The following is a 26,223-nucleotide window of genomic DNA, read 5'->3' as shown; positions in this document are numbered from 1 at the left end:
AGCCCTACAGAATTGTGCGTTTCGTTTAGTATTTGTTGTTTTTTCGGTGTCATCAATAAAAGAAAGATGTACGCCTACCACGCTGCACCTTGGTCTACTCCTTCCAACGACGAGCGTAACACATATGCACACACACAATCACCCATGATTCAATGGTAACCCCAAGCCTGATGTACTGTAGTTGACTTCACACAGACGTTTTTCAGTTACTCAGTGAGGCATAAAATCAGCACCATAAACTAACTGTGTCTATCTGCTTGGTTAATGCTTAGATTGCAATAGAGAAGGCAAACAATGTGGAATATACAACATACAGATCTATGATGAAACCACTTGCCTTAAACTAATCAAAACTATCTTTTGAAACTTATTTGGATAGGGTAAATATTTAACCTTGTAGCAAAATCCCTGATCTTCAAGACAAAAATCATGTTTTTGTTTAACACATACAGCAGAATTCAAAGACAGCAAAAATCTATTCACATTTGGCGTCCAGTCCACCTGTTTCTCAAAAATGTGTAGTTTAAACAAATGATAGTTTCCAGCAGAAAAATACAACAAACATAATTGAAAGGAAATCAAGATAAAGCCTATACGTAGGTCTAATGCAGCCTTTGACAGTAGGCCTTGATCAGGGAAAACTCAGATCACATCAGGAAGAACTCCTGGCCCTGTGTTCAGTAGAAGGAGCTCCAGCTGAGGGTCCCTATAGAGATGAGGGTTTGACAGGTGCTGGACGACAGCCACACTGTCTCCACCAGGCTGAAGTGCAGAAGGCCCAGGGCGAAGCCGCACGCCATGTCGGTCAGGTGGTGTCTACCCAACAGCACCCGGGACATGCCCACCAGGAAGGCCCAGAGCACCAGCAGGATGCGAAGAGGGACGGCCAGGACCAGGTGGGAAAGCAAGAACTTGGACACCATGGCGGCGCGGCTGGCGTGGGCCGCTGGGAAGGAGTACACATCCATGACACAGTAGTCCAGGAATCCCGGACTCATCTCCCAGGGTCCTTTGCGTTTGATCAGCTTCTGGACTCCGGCCACTGTCATGACGTCAAGCAGGAGGGCTGAGGAGAGAAGATGTTGCATGAAACAGCCAAACTAAATCAATTAAGGTCAGTAAACCACAACACACAATATCTCCAGTCAAAAACCAATGGAGACCAATTAGCTTATAGTTCATGTAATTTTCTCTATATCTGTTATAGGGCAAAGCATCAGTAATGAAGCAATGAGGCAGGCCAGGTGGTACCCCAGCAATGACACAGTGGCTGGTAGCCCTTTCCTGCAATCAAATGACCTTGTGGCCTCATGGTGGAATGTTATTAATATTTTTCATAATTTCATAATTAATCATCATAATTTTATTTTTTTATCTGCAGAAAATCTGGTGTTTCTATGTCAAACAGTTTTGTTATATTTCAGTCTTCTGTGATGTACACTACCGGTCAAAAGTACTCATTCAAGAGTTTTTCTTTATTTTTTACTATTTTCTAGCGAAGACATCAAAACTATGAAATAACATATATGGAATAATGTAGTAACCAAAACAATTGTTAAATAAATATATATTTGATATTTGATATTCTTCAAATAGCCACCCTTTGCCTTGATGACGGCTTTGCACACTCTTGGCATTCTCTACCAGCTTCATGGGGTAGTTGGAATGCATTTCAATTAACAGATGTGGCTTCTTAAAAGTTATTGGTGGAATACATTTTTTGAGACAATCGGTTTGAGACAATCGGCTGTGTTGTGACAAGTTAGGGGCGTATACAGAAGATAATATAGACTTGGTCTTTTACCAAATATGGCTAAGGCAAGAACCGCTCAAATAAGCAAAAAGAAACGACAGTACATCATTACTTTAAGACATGAAGATCAGTCAATATGGAACATTTCAAGAACTTTGAAAGTTTGTTCAAGTGCGGTCGCAAAAACCATCAAGCGTTTTGATGAAACTGGCTCTCATGAGGACAGCCTCAGGAAAGGAAGCCCCAGGGTTACTTCTGCTGCAGAGGATAAGTTCATTAGAGTTACCAGCCTCAGAAATAGCAGCCCAAATAAATGCTTCACAAAGTTCAAGTAACAGACACATCTCAACATCAACTGTTCAGAAGAGACTGCGTGAATCAGGCCTTCATGGTAGAATTGCTGCAATGAAACCACTACTAAAGGACACCAGTAATAAGAAGATAATTGCTTGGGCCAAGAAACACAAGCAATGGACATTAGACTGGTGGAAATTTGTTCTTTGGTCTGGAGTCCAAATTGGAGTTTTTTGGTTCCAACCGCCGTGCCTTTGTGAGAAGTGGTGTGGGTGAACGAATGATCTCCGCATATGTATTTCTCACCGTAAAGCGCGAAGGAGGAGGTGTTATAGACACTGTCTGTGATTTATTTAGAATTCAAGGCACACTTAACCAGCATGGCTACCACAGTATTCTGCAGTAATACGCCATCCCATCTGTTTTGTGCTTAGTGGGACTATCATTTGTTTTTCAAAAGGACAATGACCAAACACACCTCCAGGCTGTGTAAGGGTGGCAGCGTAGCCTAGTGGTTAGAGCATTGGGCTAGTAACCGGAAGGTTGTGAGTTCAAACCCCCGAGCTGACAAGGTACAAATCTGTCGTTCTGCCCCTGAACAGGCAGTTAACCCACTGTTCCCAGGCCGTCATTGAAAATAAGAATGTGTTCTTAACTGACTTGCCTGGTTAAATAAAGGTCAAATTAAGGGCTATTTGACCAAGAAGGAGAGAGATGGAGTGCTGCATCAGATGACCTGTCCTCCACAATCCTCCGACCTCAACCAAATTGAGATGGTTTGGGATGAGTCGGACCGTAGAGTGAAGGAAAAGTAGCCAACAAGTGCTCAGCATATGTGGGAACTCCTTCAAGACTGTTGGAAAAGCACTCCAAGTGAAGCTGGTTGAGAGAATGCCAAGAATGTGCAAAGCTGTCATCAAGGCAAAGGGTGGATATTTGAAGAATCTCAAATATAAAATATATTTAGATTTGTTTGTCCAAGTAACCCTACGGTCTTCACTATTATTCTACAATGTAGAATAAAGAAAAATCCTTTTTCCAAAAGGTTTGACCAGTAGTGTATATAAACTCAAAACTGAATGCCTTCCAACTCTATATCTGACATGTATAGGTGTCTTCTTTTTTGAAAGGCCATAACCATGTGTGTGAAGTGTATGTCTGTTTCAAGGTAGATTTGTTTCACACTACCAAGAAACACTCTGTGTGACCCTGATTTAGCCAACTTTAGTAAAAGGTTAAGAAGAGCCAAGAGTTTGTGGAAAAGGTGCGCATCGCTACATCCCCTCTTTCTTCCCTGTGTGTGATCAGAATGTATAAGCCTCTGTGCTACGGCATCCCTATTGGCCACATTATCAGGCTAGCAGCCCAGTTACTCTCTAAATAGGTCTGGAAGCTAGCACAAAACTGAGAGCACCTAGCTTATAGTTCAGCTTTGGCTTACTGTATGTGCACTTGGCTATCTGTGTAGTGATTTGATCTGAGGCGACTGTCGCTGAGAGGTTTTGCAAGTGAAATACTGAGATAGAAACGTTTTCCACCTGAAACCTTATAAACCTAATATAGATGTACAGTATAATAGACTTACTTATGATTGGGTGTGATAGATCATTATTCATTATTTGGATATGACTAACCTAGAGTACTTGATCCCATCCTAAAGTGTCTCCTTTTAGTAGCATCCAAACCTCTATGTGCGGCCCAAAATATCCCCACCTTTCATTTTGATTACCCGGCTTCCACCCCACCCTGTGGAACCTGTCAGGACTCAGGATTCAGACAGTGATGATACCGTCTCCTTCCTGTACACCCATACACACACATAACACCCTAGTTCTATTGTGAAGTAGACTTCTAGCAAATTAGAATTCACAGTGTTCACAGACCATTAAGATTTGGGAGTTGGTGGAATGAAGGAGGTTGGAAGCATGGAATGAGAGAGGAAGAGATGTTGGAAATGAAGGAAGAATGATGAAAAAGGATGGAAGGATGAAAAAGGAAAGTTAGAGGAAATTGAAAGAAGGCAGAGAGAGGGGAATGGACAGCATGGAAGTGAGTATGAGGTACCTTTGGGTCATTCTGGGACAGTGGGGACACAGTGCTGAGCTGCCAATGAAAGTCAATGGTGCTCTGCCCCCTGATATAGCCCACCTCAGCACTACTGAAGGTGAGGGAGGAGGAGAGCCATGCCACGGATTTCACCAGCCTAGAGTCAATGTTATCTATGATGCACTTCCAAGCTAAAAATATGTACACTACCGTTCAAAAGTTTGGGGTCACTTAGAAATGCCCTTGTTTTTGAAAGAAAAGCAAGTGTTTTGTCCATTAAAATAACATAAAATGTATCAGAAATACAGTGTAGACATTGTTAATGTTGTAAATGACTATTGTAGCTGGAAATGGCAGATTTTTTATGGAATATCTACATATGCGCACAGAGACCCATTATCAGCAACCATCACTCCTGTGTTCCAATGGCACGTTGTGTTAGCTAATCCAAGTTTAGCATTTTAAAAGGCTAATTGATCATTAGAAAACCCCTTTGCAATTATGTTAGCACAGCTGAAAACTGTTGTCCTGCTTAAAGAAGCAATAAAACTGGCCTTCTTTAGACTAGTTGAGAATCTGAAGCATCAGCATTTGAGTTTGATTACAGGCTCAAAACGGCAAGAAACAAAGAACTTTCATCTCAAACTTGTGAGTCTATTCTTGTTCTGAGAAATGAAGACTATTCCATGTGATAAATTGCCAAGAAACTGAAGACCTTGTACAACGCTGTGTACTACTCCCTTCACAGAACAGTGCAAACTGGCCCTAACCAGAATAGAAAAGAGGAGTGGGAGACCCCGGTGCACACCTGAGCAAGAGGACAAGTACATTAGAGTGCCTAGTTTGAGAAACAGATGCCTTACAAGTCCTCAACTGGCAGCTTCATTAAATAGTACCCGCAAAACACCAGTCTCAACGTCAAAAGTGAAGAGGCAACTCCGGGATGCTGGCCTTCTAGGCAGAGTTGCAAAGAAAAAGCCATCTCAGACTGGGCAATAAGATGGGAAAAATAACACAGACACTGGACAGAGGAAGATTGGAAAAAAGTGTTATGGACAGACAAATCTAAGTTTGAGGTGTTCGGATCACAAAGAAGAACATTCGTGAGACGAGGAAAAAAATGAAGATGCTGGAGGAGTGCTTGACACAATCTGTCAAGCATGGTGGGGGTAATGTGATGGCCTGGGGGTGCTTTGGTGGTGGTAAAGTGGGAGAGTTGAACAGTGTAAAAGGGATCTTGAAGAAGGAAGGCTATCACTCCCTTTTGCAACGCCATGCCGTGGATGGTGCTTCATTGGAGCCAATTTCCTCCCACAACAGGACAATGACCCAAAGCACAGTTCCAAACTATGCAATAGCTATTTAGGGAAGAAGCAGTCAGCTGGTATTCCGTCTATAATGGAGTGGCCAGCACAGTCACTGGATCTCAACCTGAAGGCAAAATGAAGCGAGATAGAGATGCTATTGTGAATGATACTGCATTCACAGCTGCCTTAATCAGGATGCTTGTTTAAACACGGTGGTTCCCTATCCTATCAAGGATCACTATTAATGACCTGAACAATGACCTGAACATTTCTACAAACACAATAGCCCAAACTTGACCAAATTAAACAGATTATAAACTGAACACAATATAGATTCAGTCCACAGATGTGCAGTGTTTTTCTGAGTAATCACTCTACTGGTGTAACAATAAAATCCCTCAAGATTTCAGGTGTCAAAAGGGACATGGTGAATTCACTGGTATGAACCAGCCCATATTGGAAGCCCACAGAGAGTGAGGAATACCCGTTTAACGTCCAATCCGGAAAAGACAGCACCATACACAGGGCAATGTCCCCAATCACTGCACTGGGGCATTGGGATATTATTTTAGACCAGAGAAAAGAGTGCCTCCTACTGGACCTCCAACACCACTTCCAGCAGCATCTGGTCTCCCATCCAGGGATCGACCAGGACCAACACTGCTTAGCTTCAGTGGCACATAGCTGAATGGGAACAATGTGAGTATAGTACTTTTTATAATACTACCCCCCACCCAACCAAAAGAAAATATCTGCACAGTGGCCCCAATTTGTTCTGAGAAATGCATGAATTGACACAATCAGTCTGGGGTATAGCTTGCTGGTTTCCTTCACAGACATGTGTCAAAATAACCTCCTAAAATTGGTTCACCATCTACAGTTGAAGTCAGAAGTTTACATACACCTTCGCCAAATACATTAAACTCAATTTTTAACAATTCCTGACATTTAATCCTAGTAATAATTCCCTGTCCTGGTCAGTTAGAATCACCACTTTACTTTAAAGAATGTGACATGTCAGAATAATAGTAGAGAGAATTATTTATTTCAGCTTTAATTTCTTCATCACATTCCAAGTGTGTCAGAAGTTTACATACACTCAATTAGTATTTGGTAGCATTGCCTTTAAATTGTTTAACTTGGGTCAAATGTTTCGGGTAGCCTTCCACAAGCTTCCCACAAAAAGTTGGGTGAATTTTGGCCCATTCCTCCTGACAGAGCTGGTGGAACCGAGTCAGGTTTGTAGGCCTCCTTGCTCGCACACGCTTTTTCAGTTCTGTCCACAAATTGTCTATAGGATTGAGGTCAGGGCTTTGTGATGGCCACTCCAATACCTTGCCTTTGTTGTCCTTAAGCCATTTTGCCACAACTTTGTATGAAGACTGTTTGAAGACTGCGTGGTCCCATGGTGTTTATACCGGCATACTATTGTTTGTACAGATGAACGTGGTACCTTCAGGCATTTGGAAATTGCTCCCAAGGATGAACCAGACTTGTGGAGGTCTACAATTTTTTCTGAGGTCTTGGATGATTTCTTTTGATTTTTCCATGATGTCAAGCAAAGAGGCACTGAGTTTGAAGGTAGGCCTTGAAATACATCTACAGGTACACCTCCAATTGATTCAAATGATGTCAATTAGCCTATCAGAAGCTTCTAAAGCCATGACATCATTTTCTGGAATTTTCCAAGCTGTTTAAAACTTCTTAGGGATAGCCCCCTTCTTTTTATTTTCGCCTTACATACCCAAATCTAACTGCCTGTAGCTCAGGCCCTGAAGCAAGGATAAGCATATTCTTGGTAGAATTTGAAAGCCAACTTTGAAGTTTGTGGAAATGTGAATTGAATGTAGGAGAATATAACACAATAGATCTGGTAGCAGAAAATACAAAGAAAAAAACAACGTCTTTTTCTTCCACCTTTGAAATGCAAGAGAAAGGGCACAGTTCTATCACTTTCATTGCAATTCTGATAGCGTCCACAAGATGACAGCAGTGTTTGTGCAAAGTTTCAGATGGATAACTTGAAGTATGAGTGAACTACAAGACTTTTAGTGTGAAGTCGCCAGGCACATTTGGGCAAATCGTGAAGGAGACATTCGCATTCATATTAAAGTTTTCTGCAAGAATATCGTCAGATCTGTATACTTGGACTTTGATTTAGCTTTCCATGTATTAGTAGCCATATTATAAGTTCAACATTTGCAAAACAACCCATTTTCATAACTTCATAACTGAAAATCCATATAATTATTGTCCTAAATTGAAAGGCATGCTGTCATACAATGTTAGTAGCTACATTTTACGACATATACATGGTTTCCGGATACTCCCGTAAAGCGAGATCATTGGCTATCTAGCTAGCTTTGTTTGACCCTGATTGGTCTAGATACAGTCTAGCTAGCTTTGTTTGACCCTGATTGACCCTGATTGGTCAAGATACAGTCGGTCAAGTGATGGCCGCCTGCGTCATCAGCGTGCCATGAAGGAGTCGCTCTCTGACCAAATATGGTGTCCTATAGGATATACTACACCCCTAATGACATAGTGAAGTCTTGTTACCTTTTAGAATCTCTGAGGAATACATACAAATGTGATTTGAGTTGTTGAAACAATGTTTAGGGTGACATTTTCACAGATTCCTTTCTTTGCTAATTGAACGAATGGAAATACAAAATTGATCGTGCATGCTATATGGACCTTTTTAAGATATGAAAAAGGATGTTATCTAACAAAACGACACTACCTGTTCTCTCTGGGACCCTTTAGATGATAAATCAGAACATGATTTCCAAATGTAAGTACAAATTTCACCTTCAGAGGTGAATTTATCAAACCTATTATGGTGAAAAGGGTGATTTGTTGTTAGGAGCGCTCCGCAAACAATAGCATGGCATTTTTTTCGCAGTAATAGCTACTGTAAATTGGACAGTGCAGTTAAATTAACAAGAATTTAAGCTTTCTGCCAATGTAAGACACTTATACAGTGGGGCAAAAAAGTATTTAGTCAGCCACCAATTGTGCAAGTTCACCCACTTAGAAAGATGAGAGAGAGGCATGTAATTTTCATCAAAATGGAAAAAAAATCCAGGAAATCACATTGTAGGATTTTTAATGAATTTATTTGCAAATTATGGTGGAAAATAAGTATTTGGTCAATAACAAAAGTTTATCTCAATACTTCGTTATATAACCTTTGTTGGCAATGACAGAGGTCAAATGTTTTCTGTAAGTCTTCACAAGATTTTCACACACTGTTGCTGGTATTTTGGCCCATTCCTCCATGCAGATCTCCTCTACAGCAGTGATGTTTTGGGGCTGTTGCTGGGCAACACAGACTTTCATCTCCCTCCAAAGATTTTCTATGGGGTTGAGATCTGGAGACTGGCTAGGCCACTCCAGGACCTTGAAATGCTTCTTACGAAGCCACTCCTTCGTTTCCCGGGTGGTGTGTTTGGGATCATTGTCATGCTGAAAGACCCAGCCACGTTTCATCTTCAATGCCCTTGCTGATGAAAGGAGGTTTTCACTCAAAATCTCACGATACATGGCCCCATTAATTCTTTCCTTTACACAGATCAGTCGTCCTGGTCCCTTTGCAGAAAAACAGCCCCAAAGCATGATGTTTCCACCCCCATGCTTCACAGTAGGTATGGTGTTCTTTGGATGCAACTCAGCATTCTTTGTCCTCCAAACACGACGAGTTGAGTTTTTACCAAAAAGTTATATTTTGGTTTCATCTGACCATATGACATTCTCCCAATCTTCTTCTGGATCATCCAAATTCTCTCTAGCAAACTTCAGACGGGCCTGGACATGTACTGGCTTAAGCAGGGGGGACACGTCTGGCACTGCAGGATTTGAGTCCCTGGCGGCGTAGTGTGTTACTGATGGTAGGCTTTTTTACTTTGGTACCAGCTCTCTGCAGGTCATTCACTAGGTCCCCCCGTGTGGTTCTGGGATTTTTGCTCACCGTTCTTGTGATCATTTTGACCCCACAGTGTGAGATCTTGCGTGGAGCTCCAGATCGAGGGAGATTATCAGTGGTCTTGTATGTCTTCCATTTCCTAATAATTGCTCCCACAGTTGATTTCTTCAAACCAAGCTGCTTACCTATTACAGATTCAGTCTTCCCAGCCTGGTGCAGGTCTACACTTTTGTTTCTGGTGTCCTTTGACAGCTCTTTGGTCTTGGCCATAGTGGAGTTTGGAGTATGACTGAGGTTGTGGACAGGTGTCTTTTATACTGATAACAAGTTCAAACAGGTGCTATTAATACAGGTAATGAGTGGAGGACAGAGGAGCCTCTTAAAGAAGAAGAAGTTACAGGTCTGTGAGAGCCAGAAATCTTGCTTGTTTGTAGGTGACCAAATACTTATTTTCCACCATAATTTGCAAATAAATTCATAAAAAATCCTACAATGTGATTTTCTGGAATTTTTTCCCTCATTTTGTCTGTCATAGTTGAAGTGTACCTATGATGACAATTACATGCCTCTCTCATCTTTTTAAGTGGGAGAACTTGCACAATTGGTGGCTGACTAAATACTTTTTTGCCCCACTGTATGTACCGACATTTGTTGTTTCTCTAAAGTCTGTGATCTTGACAAAATGCGCTGCATGATTTACAACTTTCCCATTGACACACCAACACCAATCCATCATTTTCTGGAATTTTCCAAGCTGTTGAGAGGCACAGTCAACTTAGTGTATATAAACTTCTGACTAACTGGAATTGTGATACAGGGAATTATAAGTGAAATAATCTGTCTGTAAACAATTGTTGGAGAAATGACTTGTGACATGCACAAAGTAGATGTCCTAACTGACTTGCCAAAACTATAGTTTGTTAACAAGACATTTGTGGAGTGATTGAAAAACGAGTTTTAATGACTCCAACCTAAGTTTACTGTGTGTAAACTTCCGACTTCAACTGTAGGTTGATTCCATTACCGCTAGTTAGAGAAATCTGTTACATTCGCATTACTATATCTAATGTAGGGAAAACACCTATTAAGGAAGTAAGGATAATCAAGTATATTTACTTAAATAAGGTACTTTGGAAAATTATTATACTGTAGATGTTGTACCATCTGCCATAGTGGGGATAACAAGTGCTATGCTTGACACTGATGATAATGACTTCACTGAGTCTTTTGATGTAGGCCCCTGGCTTTGTAAAATGTCTACTTCTAGTTCTTTAGTCCAAAGTAAACTTGTGATATGTGGAGCCTAGCACCTGTTCTCCAGGCCTGCTTCTGTGCTGGGTGAAGGAGAGAGGGACCATGAAGGGATTTCCTAATTACCTGCTTCTGATCCTTTACCATGGGATGCTTTAAATTCTGGTGGACAATGACATATTTTAGTGAGAAGCATTAACAAGTTAACATTTCGTGGCATAAATATTAGCCTATTGACATGGGTTATATAGGCCTAATACAGGCCCTGGGATAAGGAAGTAGAGATGTGATCATATCAGTAGACTGCCTAGACTATACCTATTAAAAATGCATGCATTGATAGACACACTATAGCATAATAACAAAACCATTAAATAAGAGCTGAATCATACATGTACAATTAAATAACTTAATTATTACACTATGTGTTTTGGGTAGAGTGAGGCGTGCATTTACCAAGTAATAGATTGACCAAGACCTCTTGTTCCGCCAGCGTATTACTCCTTGTCAAACACACGATAGTGCCAATGATCCACGTGATGCCGTGCCCCGTGAACGCAAGTAGGGTGACCATGGAACGAACCGTGCCCCAAGACGACGACGTATAGGCGCAGACCCCCAGGCGCTTGGACAGACAAATGTCAATGGCGAGGAGGGAGCTCATCGCTATCCCCTTGAAGGAAGGGTTCAGCTGGATACAGTCCTCCTCTGGCAGTTTCGTGGGCTCTTTCCGATCCTTGTTGGCATTGTCAGTAGGTTCCTGCGGGTCGCACGGCAGGTTTGCTTGGTGTTTGGGTTGACCAGGTCGCCTTGAGTTTCCCTGGCTCTCTGAGTTGCCGCTCCAAAGGGGCTGGTTCAGGGACATGAACTCGGGTCTGCTCAGGACGTTGTTCCGATCCCGCGTCCTGGACCTAGAACTCGGAATTGCGGGCATTTTGGGTTGGTCCCACTTCGCCTCCTTGGTGAAAAAAGTTACTGTACTAAGTTTCAGAAGGTCAATTTCTCGTTTTAACCACGAAGCCTAAATATCCAAAGCTAAGCCCTGTCGCCCTCTCCTTCCCCCACTGCGTCCCTACCAGATATATTTAGACCGGTTGGAATGCGCGCTGCCCATGCTGCTGTGTTAAGCCTACAACCGGATCCATGCAGGCACAAAGAGGCTTGACTGGCATCTGCCTGGACCAATCAAACGAGATACAATCTACAGTGAAACATTATCAGCTTTTAACATGTCATTAACTAAAATATACGACCATCAACAACTAACATGGAATGGCATAATGTTTTGTTTTGATCCTGAATGGTAGAAACTAAATACACTGGTTTTACTTTGTCTGTTATGCTCAACGACAAAGACACATTTTTGTTATCGTCTTACCAGGCCAATGTATAAGAATGGGCTATCGTTCAGATCCCTCTCGTTTGGAACACGACTGGAATTTGGAGAACGCGTCAATGAATTCTTAGTTAGACAGATAGACTGTAGCCCCGATACTATTAAAGTCAATCAAGGAACAAGCATCCATAGTCAGCTCGGCGAGTCATTCAGTATTTACAAAAGATGAGAGCTCTTTTTTTCGATCGTCAGTCGTTTTCCGTGGACATGACGTAGCCTACGCACAATCCCACTTCCACCGCGCTCTTCTACGGACGCGCTCTTCCAGATGGGAGTTCTCCAAGGTGCTTAAATGGACAGCGACAGAGACGCTCTCAGCACGAACCAAAATAGAAGAAAGGAAAATAACAAACATTCAATTATGAAAACTTGCTTTATCCTATAGAAAATAAAAGGGGTTTTCTCAGGAGCATTCAAAGTAGGCCTACATTTAAATTATTTATTTTGTTATTGAATATTCACCAATTTATATTTTATAATTGGTCATTCCTCCAAATTGATGTGAGCTATAGCCTATAGCCTATAACATCGCTCCAAAATATTAAATTACATTAGGGCTATTCACTTCACTTTGGCTGATAGAAATAGGCCTATTATAGCCTGAATTATATGTCATTTAATAAATATAGCAAAAAAGCTCATCACTACATTTCCCAGAATGCTTGCAATGGCGAGGGGAAGTGTCGTCTGAAAGGTAGGCTACTTAAAAGGAGCTGCAGCTCAAGCCGCTGAAATAGACCAATGCGGGAGGGTGAATCTGCTACGGCCGCAATGGGACAAGCGCAGAGAAATGACAGTCTGTTCTGGAATTGGGACTAAATTATACCCAAAGGACAGGGATCGAGGAGGGAGCCTGGTTGGGTTATTGGACATTCCATGATTAGAATTAAAATAGGTTTTTATTAGTTGATCTACAAGAAGATAGGGATCCAAACGGAGAGGGGAAAGTTGACCTGGTTGCCTTTGAATGTTGCGCGGTGTTCATTATAATAACCGACGATGAAATAACTGTACATTGAAATGTTACCACTACTGGACCTTGCAATTGATCGTAACAATAAAAGAGAAAGGAACCAACTGGGAAGATAACGGAATTACCACTCAAACCACGTGCGCACGCATATTGGGCAGTCCAATAAACTGTCTTGAAGGGACAAGTCAAAAAGACGGTCTTGCCTTGCATTGTTCAAAAGTGTGGTGAACCTCTATTTTTTTTTAAATAGAATATATTGGGTATATGTTACAACAGGCGTTTTGCAAATTATACTACGTCCAATTGTTTAATTTTAAGCTAACCGTTTCACTTGCCCTATTGCCTTTCGCATACCATGTCTAAAATGTTCGTCGACTTCGGGTACGGACAGCAATATTTATTCTTATCCCTCATATAATCCCTGTGCATAGAGTTATTATAGGATTGCACGCGGGCTGTGTGTCTGTTGTAAGTGAAGACCTTCAGCAACTTATTCTAGATGGGTTATTTATTATGTACATGCAATGCACCTCATGAGGTGTGCACCTAATTTAGTCGTAACGTATTTTTGATGTGACATTGTTATAATTGTCGTAACACTGGGGTCAGTGAAAGGGGGCTTATTACTGTGGCATTAAGTGTTAATCGTTAATTGTTACATAATTAAGACTTTGCTCAATGCAAGCCGTTGCTGGCTGCAGACCTCTTATTCACACAAAAACATTTTTTGGGGACTAAAAACCTTTCACCAGTGACCGAACTGGTGGCTTATGGAAAACAGAATGCGTATCCGAGGGAAAGTTGATTTTACGCACACTCAGGAGGATAATGAAAGTGGAAATGAATAGGCTCACAGATGAGAGGCGCTGAGCTCCGCCAATATGACGTCGAAATGTTACGTTAGCAGTTTTTGTAAATTATGCGTCACAATTAGCTATTTCGTCTGCTTTATTAGATCACAAAGTAGGCCTAAATGTGAATCTTTTCTGGTGTACATCTCCGATGGTCGCAAGTTGCCAGTGATCGCGGGCGACCTCAAGCTTCTTGTGGGGGTGAAACAGATCATACAGCACAGACATCTGAATAGGCACTTCTATTGATGGAGGAAGCTTCAAGACACGGAAAAGAAAGTTGCATCGGCCCTTTTTTGGTGATGTGAGCGGATCGCTAACGAAAAGCAGAAAGCATACTGCTGTGAATGTGTTGAGTAAAACTACATTTTTCCTCATAGTGTTGGAATACAGAGCTGGTTGCAAAATGCATGGCTTTTATGAACATGTCAGCAAAGTGATAGTCTAGTCCTTCTCAACGGAGAACAGTGGAGTGGCCATTTGCCAGTGCCACCCTTTTTCGTTTTTTTGTATTTTTTAACTATTGAAAATATGGATGCAATTGTGAATTAGTTGCTGTTTCCATGCGTCTTTCTCCTCCAGATCTCAGGACGTTGTTGTGGATTGTGTTGCTATTTAATGCAATGGGCTGTATCCAGAGTATCAGGTGTAAGCCCAAGTGTTTCCGTGAAAGTATCATCGTTCTCGAGGTGAACTCCTCCATCGACTCCAATCCAACCAGCATCGACGAGTCATCCAACGTGGTTCTGCGCTATCGAACACCGCACTTCCGAGCCTCTGCTCGAGTATTAGTGCCGCAGGTGGCCGGTAAAGAGACGTGGACTGTTGGCTGGATTCAAGCATGCAACCACATGGAGTTCTACAACAAATATGGAACCAAAGGGATGTGAGTATCAACCTAAACTCAACTCACATTACAAGGGAACGTAAACAATCATGTGAAATGTAGGTCTAGGTCTACTTCAAGCTCACCAACGGTGCAGGTGATGGTACTAGGCTACTTAGGGCTACAGTTTGATCAGGTGCAGAGGCAATCACATTTGAGTAGACTAAGACCTAATATAAATAACCCTGAATTAAAATTCCAGACCATACCTGCCATCCGTAATCTACTTCATTTTTCATATTCACATCTCAATGGCGCTGGGGCTTTGACACCTCCAAGATATTTTTTGGAGATTGGAGGGCTAACTTCAGAACGTCAACAGTCTACTGTACCTCGATGCTGGAACACACTTGCGTCATTATGATTTCCGGAGAAAAGTTCGAGAAAAGTTAGTGGAAATTAGGAAAGGCAGAAAAGCCAAGGCACATTTTTATTCATATTGCAAATCCATGCTTTTGAGAAATCTAATCAATTATTAGATTGAAAAAACCAAACCATCAAGACTTTACAAAAATCCACTTTTATATCCCATGTTCATGGGGATAAACCTTATGTCCCTATATCATTCAAAACCTCAAATATTAATAGGTAACTTTATCCTTTTTGATAGATATTGTAATACATACACGAGTGTACAAAACATTAAGAACAGCTTTTTTAAATATTGAGTTGGTGTTGGAACATTGCTTGCTTCCATTTAGCCACAAGAGCAGTTGTGCGGTCGAGCACTGATGTTGGGCAATTAGGCCTGGCTTGCAGTCCCAATTCATACCAAAGGTGTTTGATGAGGTTGAGGTCAGGGCTCTTTGCAGGCCAGTCAAGCTCTTCCACACTGATCTCGGCAAACCATTTCTGTATGGACCTCGGTTTGTGTACAGGGGCATTATCATGCTGAAACAGGAAATGGCCTTCTACAAACTGTTGCCACAAAATTGGAAAGAATCGTCTAGAATGTCATTGTATGCTGTAGCGTTAAGATTTCCCTTCACTGGAACTAAGGGGCCTAGTCCGAATCAACAGCCCCAGACCATTATTCCTCCTCCATCAAACTCTACTGTTGGCACTATGCATTCGGGCAGGTACTATTCTCCTGGCATCCGCCAAACCCAGAATCGGCTGTTTGCATATATAGTGTATCAATTCACTGTCTCTGGTGCATAGAGAGGTGATAGTGTCCTTGAAGATGCAGTACGCTTTAGCACTGTTGGATTCTATAGAGCGGTGGTGGGCAAGGACTGAGTCCTCAATTTTCTCTAAAGCCAAGGCTTTCATAAACACTCTGTTAAATTGATCCATTCAAGCTGGGTTTCATTGTTAGGTAGGCTACTGGAGTCAACAGAAGCTGTATGGTATGAGAAATCACATTATTTTCCAAATATTACGAAATGAGTTAATGTGAGCTCAGGCAGTTAGCTCAAATTGACTTCCCCCTGTCTATTGACAGATGTCTGTGACTTACACAAATTCAGTTCGTCCCACATCCTGTGGCAGGGGACCATAAATTGACGTATAGTGCCTTCAGAAAGTATTCATACCTATTGACTTATTTCACATTTTGTTGTGTTACAAGGCTGAATTCAAAATTGATTCTTATTTTTATTCCTCACCCTTCTACACACAATACCCCATAATGACAAAGTGAAAATATGTTTTTGGACATTTTTGCAAATGTTTGGAAAATTAAATACAGAAATATCTCATTTACATAAGTATTCACACCCCTGAGTAAGTACATACCTTTGGCAGCGATTACAGCTGTTGAATCAATGTTTGAAATTCACTGCGCGACTGAGGGACCTTACAGACAAGTGTATGAGTGGGTAACAGAGATGAGGTAGTCATTCAAAAATCATGCTAAACACTATTATTGCACACAGAGTGAGGCCATGCAACTTATGTGACTTGTTAACCAAATGTTTACTGCTGAACTTATTTAGGCTTGCCATAACAAAGGGGTTGAATACTTAATGACTCAATACATTTCAGGTGTTCATTTTTTGTTAATTTGTAAACATTTCTAAAAACATAATTCCACTATGACATTATGGGGTATTACACACAACATCTCAGTTTAATCCATTTTATATTTAGGCTGTAACACAACAGAATGTGGAAAAAGTCAATGGGTGTCAGAGTCCTTTAAGAACAGTGGGTTTGGAGTCAGGCGCAGAGGGTTAGAATAAATGTACATTTTATTACCAGAAACGGTCACGCCAAAAACACAAGGCGCATCAACTGGCGCATACACAGGACCCAAAATGTCCGGAAAAATAAAATACAATCGAACATCCACAAACTCACAGAATAACAATCCCGCACAAACCTAGGTGGGCTTAACAGGCTAAAATAGACAAAATCAAGAACCACAATAAGGAACAGGTGCAACTAATAAGACCAAACAAACAGAAAAGGAAAAAGGGATGGGCGGCGGATAGTAGACCGGCGACGACGACCGCCGAGCACTGCCCGAACAGGCAGGGGAGCCACCTTCGGTGGGAGTCGTAACAAGGGGTGTGAATTTTTATTTTATTTATTTAACCAGGCAAGCCAGTTAAGAACAAATTCTTATTGATAATGACGGCCTAACCCGGCCAAATCCGGACGAAGTTGGGCCAATTGTATGCCGCCCTATGGGACTCCCAATCACAGCCGGATGTGATACAGCCTGGATTCAAACCAGGGACTGCAGTGACGCCTCTTGCACAGAGTTGCAGTGCCTTAGACCGCTGCATCATTGGAAGTGAATACTTTCTGAAGGCACTGTATATCCAGAATGCAGAGGGTTTATCTACACCCGTTGCAGCATGGGATGTTTCGGGTCTGCATGTCAAAGATTACACACACTGTCCCAATCCCCAACATAACCTCCTCCCCTTGCCCTAGTCTGGCTATGTCAAATCAAATTTTATTAGTCACATGCGCTGAATACAACAGGTGTAGGTAGACCTTACAGTGAAATGCTTACTTACAAGCCCCTAACCAACAATGCAGTTTAAAAAAATATGGATAAGAATAAGAGATAAAAGTAACAAGTAATTAAAGAGCAGCAGTAAAATATCAATAGCGAGACTATATACAGGGAGGTACTGATACAGAGTCAATGTGCAGGGGCACTGGTTAGTTGAGGTATACACTTAGGTTGGAGTCATTAAAACTAGTTTTTCAACCACTTCACAAATGTCTTGTTAATATCAAACTATAGTTCTGAGAAGTCGGTTAGGACATCTACTTTGTGCATGACACAAGTAATTTTTCCAACAATTGTTTACAGACAGATTATTTCACTTATAATTCACTGTATCACAATTCCAGTTGGTCAGAAGTTTACATACACTAAGTTGACTATGCCTTTAAACAGCTTGGAAAATTCCAGAAAATGATGTCATGGTCTTAGAAGCTTCTGATAGGCTAATTGACATCATTTAAGTCATTTGGAGGTGTACCTGTGGATGTATTTCAAGGCCTACCTTCAAACTCAGTGCCTCTTTGCTTGACATCATGGGAAAATCAAAAGAAATCAGCCAAAACCTCAGAAACAATTGTAAACCTCCACAAGTCTGGTTCATCCTTCGGAACAATTTCCAAATGCCTGAAGGTACCACGTTCATCTGTACAAACAATAGTATGCAAGTATAAACACCATGGGACCACGCAGCCGTCATACCGCTCAGGAAGGAGACCCGTTCTGTCTCCTACAGATGAACGTACTGTGGTGTCAAAAAAGGACGTTGTGAAGGTGCTGGAGGAAACAGGTACAAAAGTATCTATATCCACAGTAAAACAAGTCCTATATCGACATAACCTGAAAGGCAGCTCAGCAAGGAAGAAGCCACTGCTCCAAAATTGCAATAAAAAAGCCAGACTACGGTTTGCAACTGCACATGGGGACAAAGATCATACTTTTTGGAGAAGTATCCTCTGGTCTGATGAAACAAAAATAGAACTGTTTGGCCATAATGACCATCGTTATCTTTGGAGGAAAAAGGGGGAGGCTTGTAAGCCGAAGAACACTATCCCAACCGTGAAGCACGGGGGTGGCAGCTTCATGTTGTGGGGTGCTTTGCTGCAGGAGGGACGGGTGCACTTCACAAAATAGATTACATCATGGGGAGGGAAAATTATGTGGATATATTGAAGCAACAGCTCAAGACATCAGTCAGAAAGTTAAAGCTTGGTCGCAAATGGGTCTTCCAAAAGGACAATGACTCCGAGCATACTTCCAAAGTTGTGGCAAAATGGCTTAAGGACAACAAAGTCAAGGTATTGGAGTGGCCATCACAAAGCCCTGATCTCAATCCTATAGAAAATGTGTGGGCAGAACTGAAAAAGCATGTGCAAGCAAGGAGGCCGACAAACCTGACTCAGTTACACCAGCTCTGTCAGGAGGAATGGGCCACAATTCACCCAACTTATTGTGGAAGGCTACCTGAAACGTTTGACCCATGTTAAACAATTTAAAGGCAATGCTACCAAATACTAATTGAGTGTATGTAAACTTTTGACCCACTGGGAATGTGATGAAAGAAATAAATGCTTAAATAAATCATTCTACTCTACTATTCTACTGTTATTCTGACATGGCACATTCTTTAAAATAAAGCGGTGATGTCAGGAATTGTGAAAAACTGAGTTTAGATGTATTTGGCTAAGGTGTATGTAAAATTCTGACTTCAACTGTAGATGGTGAAATTTTTTTTGTTGGTTATGTAGGTAGAGTTATTAAAGTGACTATGCATAGATGACAGCAGAGAGTAGCAGTGGGGTAAAGGTGGGGAGGCAATGCAAATAGTCTGGGTAGCCGTTTAGCCTGTTTAGAAGCCTCTTGGAGGTGCTCCGGTACCACTTGCCATGTGGTAGCAGAGAGAACTGTCTAGGACCAGGGTGGCTGGAGTCTTTGAAAATGTTCAGGGCCTTCCTCTGACTCCGCCTGGTGTAGAGGTCCTGGATGGCAGGAAGCTTGGCCCCAGTGATGTACTGGGCCGTTCGCACTACCCTCTGTAGTGCCTTGCGGTTGGAGGCCGAGCAGTCGCCATACAAGGTAGTGATGCAACCAGTCAGGATGCTCTTGATTTTGCAGCTGTAGAACCTTTTGAGGATCTGAGGAACCATGCCAAATATTTTCAGTGTCCTGAGGGGGAATAGGTTTTGTTGTGCCCTCTTACAAATCAGAGTACCGGGGCATTCTTCTTTTGAACCCTAAACCAGCAGAAATGTGTCGCTTAGATGAAATAGGAGAGGCACATTTACTTTGGCCATTGATCTGCCCAGAATAGAGGATGTGTGCAGTATTTGTGCCATATGAGGTGATAGCTGCTCTGAGATGTGTGTGTGTGTGTGTGTGTGTGTGTGGTAATCTCTCACACTGGGCCTAAAGAGCTACTGAATGGAAAAAAACAAAATAAAACAAATCCAATTATGCTGTGTGGAGATTAGAGAGACGTCCCTCAGCTCTGCAAACGAAACATAATATGAATAGAGAGGATAGTGAGCGAGAGAGAGATGAAACTGGTATTAACAGGTCCTTCACTCTCTCTCAGAGCAGCTATCCCCCCAGATGGCACAAATACACATCTGTTGGGTTCTTCCTATCTATTTCAATAGAGCACCTCCCATGGTTTTGAATACAGTACTGAAAATAGAACAGTACTATAATACAATACAGTCTATAAAGAGTAGGTAGATCCTGTAGTATCGTTAGGCCTCCAATAGAGGGAGAAAGAAAAGGCCAAATGTTCTTGCTCTGGGGCATGTTCTGTTCTCATGAAACCATGTATTATCAAGATAAAAATACGGGGGATGCTTTGTTGGCCATTGTCTGTAGTAGTTGGCCCTTCACAGTGAAATTGATGTTACAATTTGGCTCCTGTCAGAGATATATTTATAGATGTAAAGATTGTTCAAGTTGTTTTGAAGCCAGATCGATAGAGAGGATAGTGATTTGTAGCGACAAGAATGGACATGGATAACACACACACACACACACACACACACACACACACACACACACACACACACACACACACACACACACACACACACACACACACACACACACACACACACACACACACAGGGGCTTGCCTAAAGATCACAATCTAGAACCTCTTTGAATAAATAAATACATCAAATTGATTTATAAAGCCCTTTTTACATCAGCAGTTGTCACAAAGTGCTTATACAGAAACTGAACCTATGTCCATGCAGACCTGTCATGTGACTAGTGATCACACTGCTATCTACAGTTCTGCTGATCCTCCACTTCTGGGAGAAAGGTAATTTTCTTCCTGCCGAGGGGGCGGACATGATTGTTTATGAGGAGCCTCTGTCCCACAATTTCACCTGCTACATCTCAATACTACAAAATTCACCGTCACTTAATTCACTCAGATCTAAATTAAGGGTGGACGAAGCAAAGCAATCCCGATAGGCTTAGGACATATCACTTTCACCTATCCTGTGTTGACAGATCATTGGTCAGTGACAAATGAGAAAAGGAAGCCATTTGAGATCATTGACATGCATCTACAGTGACTTACTACACAGGAGTGGGTTAGACAGGCGGGGAGGCTGTTAACAATGGGAACCTGGGATGTGCTGTGATTGTGCTGCCCTGATTCTCAATAACAAACCCACTCAGCCAGGCTGTTTGAGCCTCTCAGGAAGATAGTCTCCTCCACCTTTATCCTCTAGCCATTATTTAACAGTGGGTAAGAGCCTATTACGATTGACACATCTCTCAAACAAGTTTTGTCAGGAAAGCAGTAACCAAATGCAGAGAGATTCCCACGTGTAAAACAAGTCTCCCCTTCTTGTTTCCACTTCTAGGTTAAAGGAATACTTTTTCCAAAATTCACATTAAAAATGTGCTCTAAAATTGAGTTCCGTTGACAGTTCACACCATCTGTTGTGTAGATTTAGCTATATATGCACACAAGGATACTTCAATCCCATATGAATGTGTGATTGGCACCATCCTTGATTTTGCCGTGAACTTTAAACCTCACTCTGTTTTTTAAATATAACTACCGGCTTTTCCACTTCCAGGTCGAGCTGGGAACTCCCTGACCTGCGGGATGGCAAGATCCAGGCCATCAGCGACTCGGATGGCGTCAACTACCCTTGGTATGGCAACACCACGGAAACGTGCACCATTGTGGGCCCCACCAAGAAGGACACCAAGTTCACGGTCAGCATGAACGACAACTTCTACCCCAGTGTTACGTGGGGAGTTCCTGTGAGCGACAGCAACATGCCGCAGCTCAGCAGCATCCGCCGCGACCAGAGCTTCACCACCTGGCTGGTGGCCATCAATCAGGCCACGGCCGAGACCCTGGTGCTGCAGACCATCCGCTGGAGGATGCAGCTCCACATCGAGGTGGACCCTGACAAGCTTCTGGGCCAGAGGGCTATGCTGCGTGAGCCCGTGGCCCAGGAGCAGCCCCACATCCTGGGCAAGAATGAACCCATCCCCCCCAATGCCATGGTCAAGCCCAATGCCAACGACGCTCAGGTGCTCATGTGGCGGCCAAAGACCGGGGAAGCCGTCGTGGTCATCCCGCCCAAATACTGACTGACCTCTGGAGGTTAAACGCTCTTTCTCTTCTACCACTCCTCTACCTACACCTCACTTTTCCTTTCTTCTCTTTTTATCTACTTTCCTTTTCCTTTCTTCTCCTTTTAACCTTCCCTCAAGCTCCTTGCCTCTATTTGCCTCTACGTTTCCGTTCTCTTCTCTCGCTTTTTTGTAAAAATTGAGCGAGAGAGGGAGAGAAAGTGAAACAAGGACAAGAGCAGCTTGGAGAAAGAGGACACTCGTTGCCTATAAGTGGGAGCTGGAGCAGACTTTAAAAACAGGAATGAACAAACTGCAACCATTCTACCTTCAATTGGGGTCGGGTTTCACTGTGCTAGATGAAGTCATTGCAAAAAAATACCCACAGAAACTTTGCATTTTTTGTTGCATTTTGGGGATTGTAATTTGGGAGGGTTGGGGAGTGTGTGTGGGTTGAACAAATAACATAGTATTCACGTTCGTGTTTATGTACATGGTACATGCACAAAGTTGTGTTTTTATTTATGGTCTGGAGAGAGTGCACTTTTTGTGAATAAGCACTCTTCTGTGCTCTACATGAGGGATAGTGAATAGGAACCACATCGGGGAGACGTGTAGTTTTAGTACTTTTTTAAAAAAACATGCGAGACATTCAATCCATGCTGCCTTAAGTTTACATCGCTTTTAACTTTGAGCCTTTAATCATGTGCAATGCAATATTCCTTGACATGTCTTGTCTCTTCTTCCATCCAGATTGTTGGTGCTGTTGTGTGTGGGTTTAGGAATGGAACAGTGACAACAGAGTGCAAATTATTAGACCCATGTTTTTACGGGTCTAATAGTAAACACACGGCATTTAAAATCGTTGAAATATATGACCTTTTCATGTGGTATGTACACAACCAGTCACGGTGGTTTCATCTGATTGTCAAACAAATCTCTTCAAAAAGTAGGCTACCTGCACATGTTCGTCCACACCAAAATAATTCCAGCATCCCAAACACGTGCACCCATTTGATATATGGAAAGAGGCATCTGTTACAAAACACCAACAAGTGTAATGACATTCAGCAATTGTCATTTTTGTAGAAATATTTACCACTGCAGCAGGACAAATAGTATTTTAAACAAATAGGAGAATGGTTAAATTTGCATTATTTATGGGGTTACAGGGAACCAAATTGGGTCCTAATACTGCTAGAACTCTTTACTCCCACAGAACATACAGAGAAAATTCATTCAAACAAACCCTTTCACAATGCCAGTATGCTCATCTCATCAATGCAAACGCACATGTTATTTTTGACAGTGTAAAAGGTTTTCTGACAACATTCAAACCCATTGAGTGACATTCAACTGACATTCAGATAGACAGCAAGGGTTGTCAACAACCTCCCTTTACAGAGAGAATACTGTCTTTCATCATGTTATCTTTTATTTGATTTATCACCACTCCCTCCATCTCAGGGCCCCTGCCACTGTAAAGTGTTTGTCACACACACCTCCCTCACCCCATCCATCCATCCCTCTGCCTTTCTTCTCCTCTCTACAGCTGTCAGAAGAGAGGGGTGTGCTAGCACCTAATCAATATTGGTATTAATAAGCAATCACAGCAAGCAGTGGCCAGGGGAAATGACTGAGTTTCAAATCCCAGGGCAATAAGAAAGCTATTGCTATTGGAGATAAATAATCTTGGCTTTAGGGTCCCTGTGTGTGGGGTGGCTCTGCAGAGGTTAACTGGATGTATCCCACTGCCCTCCCTCTCTATTCTCTCTCCTTGTCCTCCCCGCTCCCCTCACCCTCTCTCCACTTCTGATGTTTGTCCCCATTTACCCTGTCCCCACTTTCTCCTCTCTCTGATCCATCTGTCTCTCTCTGCTCCCCTCGATCCATCTCTCCATTTCCTCATTCCCTCCTCTCTTCACCCTCTCCTCTGTCTTCTTTGTGTGGAGGAAGGGCAGGCAGTAGTAGAAAAGCGAGACTCAGCCTGGCATATAGAAGACCCACTTGAGGGGTAGCCACCGGTGTAGAAATGTGGTGCTTTTTTTCCTCCTCTCGCAGGGATAACGCACACAGCCCCGGCTAGCTAAATACCTCCATAAATGGGACAATGTCTAGTCATTCATTTATCTGTGGGAACGGCAGCTTTACCCCGGGCTGAAATCTCTCTCATGGAGGAGGGAGGGGGGGGGGGTGTGGTAGAGGGATGACTGTGGGGCAGAATTTGGCAACAGGCTTTTTTATCTCCTTATAACATCATCAACGAGCTAAGAAAAAAGGAACAGGGACCGATGTTTTTGTTTCGTAACACCGGGGTCAAGCTGCCATTTTGAAGTGGTTGAGAAAACAGCATCTCCACTTTTGCCACTGATGGTATTGTTTTAGTATAGATGCTATGCCATTGTGGTTTGATATTTTTTGGAGGCATAGCTTTCTTGGTAGAGTAATATTACCATCAAATGCCACCAACAACTGGCCAAAAATGTGTTGAGTCACCATTGTTTCCTTCGTTATTTTAGCCTACCTCGTGGTTTGGTTTATTTAAAATGACTCAAATCTGTTGACGTCTCAACCAAATATCAACCTTAATTTGACATCTTTGCCTGATGAGAAAAGACAGAGCAGCCATGTGTGTAGCAGCTGAACATAATTAAAAAAGAGACAGGGTTAGGAAACTAGATAGACTGATAGCCTCGCCAAATGAGATCTTCAGTATGATAGCTATGATACAGTATGTATACTGCAGCTCTCTCTTGTTATAATTACATTTTGGACCCGCATAATAGCCTAATCAGATGGCCCTCGTTGCCCTGCCCCTGCGTCAGCTCTGTGAGTTAGCCCCTGCTCTGGACTCAATCATCTGGGCTGAGGGAGGAGGGGACTGGAAGTGCTGCCATTATTATATCTGCTGTGAAATGCTGAGGCCCCTTCAGATACACTGTGTTCGACTATGCCAAGGGTGGCTGGAGTGATATATGATGGGCTCTTAGGGCTAGAGGGCAAAGGTCAGTGTTAGAAGGGGTGGGGCACACACACAGTTATCATAAGACAGCAGGGACAGAGGCCCCCGGGGACGGTCTCTCCTTGCATCCTATCGGATCGTCACAACATCACACTGGTACTGAGTGTGAACAGCGCTTATTGGCCCCCAGGAAAACACACACACGAGAGGGAGGTCACAGAGGAGACGTTTGCCTCAATGTGTCTCTGAGTCTGACTGTTTTGTTATGTGCTACTGATGAGGCCATCTCATAATGTACAAGTGCTTCCTGGAAACACACCTCTAACTGAGTTCTGTTTTTAAAAATGGACATTTACGTAAATGTTCTTATGAGATTACGATGCCATCATTGAATGAGTGAAATTCATTGACTTGTTTCTCCTTCTGGGGTTGTGCCACTGGGTAGAACCTTCCTTTCCTAAACCCACAACTCCTAGTTGAAGGCTACCACCTTTTCTATGGATCTTTATGTAAAAGAGTCCTGTAAACAGTCCAGCAACTCTTCAGAGACCAGCAGAAAAGATGTAGCTTTAGTTCAACCAATAACAGGCCCAAGCTCACTCTCAGGATTGCCCATCATTATTTCCTATCCTTTTCTATTGGCTTACCCCATGTAAACAAAAGAGTTGATTGGATATTCCATTTGTCTGTCCATCTTACCCTTCACTCCCTTCACCACTGACTAGGTTTGCAGTAGAGTAGCCCCATGGCTAACTGTAGCAGATTATACACAATAGGCTATGTATTTCTAATTTCTTTGGGTTTGTTGGTTTGTCTTCTGAAAAATGCTCTAATATATTTCACAGCACTGAAACAAAAATACAGTATTTTCTTGTTGTGCTTTGTCATTGACACTGATACTCGATACTTGAAAATGGAACAGTACTGGCAAATATTTAAAACCGTGAATATGCACAATGATTAAAAAAAATGACTGAAAATTAAAAGAGTTGTATTTTTCATGAATTAAAAAAAATTGCAAATGTTA

The 26,223-nt window shown here is 42.2% G+C and overlaps 2 protein-coding genes across 2 annotated transcripts; one reads left to right on the top strand and one right to left on the bottom strand.

Moving 5' to 3' along the window:
- Positions 1 to 474: 474 nt before the first annotated feature.
- On the bottom strand, positions 475 to 12,212 carry LOC109873671 (inactive phospholipid phosphatase 7). The gene is made up of 2 exons (XM_020465321.2): positions 11,033 to 12,212; positions 475 to 1,066 (listed from the first exon to the last, which is right to left on the bottom strand). The coding sequence occupies exons 1-2, from the start codon at positions 11,508 to 11,510 to the stop codon at positions 678 to 680; spliced, it is 867 nt and encodes a 288-aa protein (XP_020320910.1). The 5' UTR covers positions 11,511 to 12,212; the 3' UTR covers positions 475 to 677.
- Positions 12,213 to 12,706: 494 nt separating this feature from the next.
- LOC109873672 (protein FAM78A-like) lies at positions 12,707 to 26,223 on the top strand. The gene is made up of 2 exons (XM_031809202.1): positions 12,707 to 14,682; positions 21,727 to 26,223. The coding sequence occupies exons 1-2, from the start codon at positions 14,360 to 14,362 to the stop codon at positions 22,250 to 22,252; spliced, it is 849 nt and encodes a 282-aa protein (XP_031665062.1). The 5' UTR covers positions 12,707 to 14,359; the 3' UTR covers positions 22,253 to 26,223.

This window comes from Oncorhynchus kisutch, linkage group LG29, assembly GCF_002021735.2.
Source record: "Oncorhynchus kisutch isolate 150728-3 linkage group LG29, Okis_V2, whole genome shotgun sequence".
NCBI lineage: Eukaryota > Metazoa > Chordata > Actinopteri > Salmoniformes > Salmonidae > Oncorhynchus > Oncorhynchus kisutch.
This window is presented reverse-complemented; position numbering and strand designations above follow the sequence as displayed.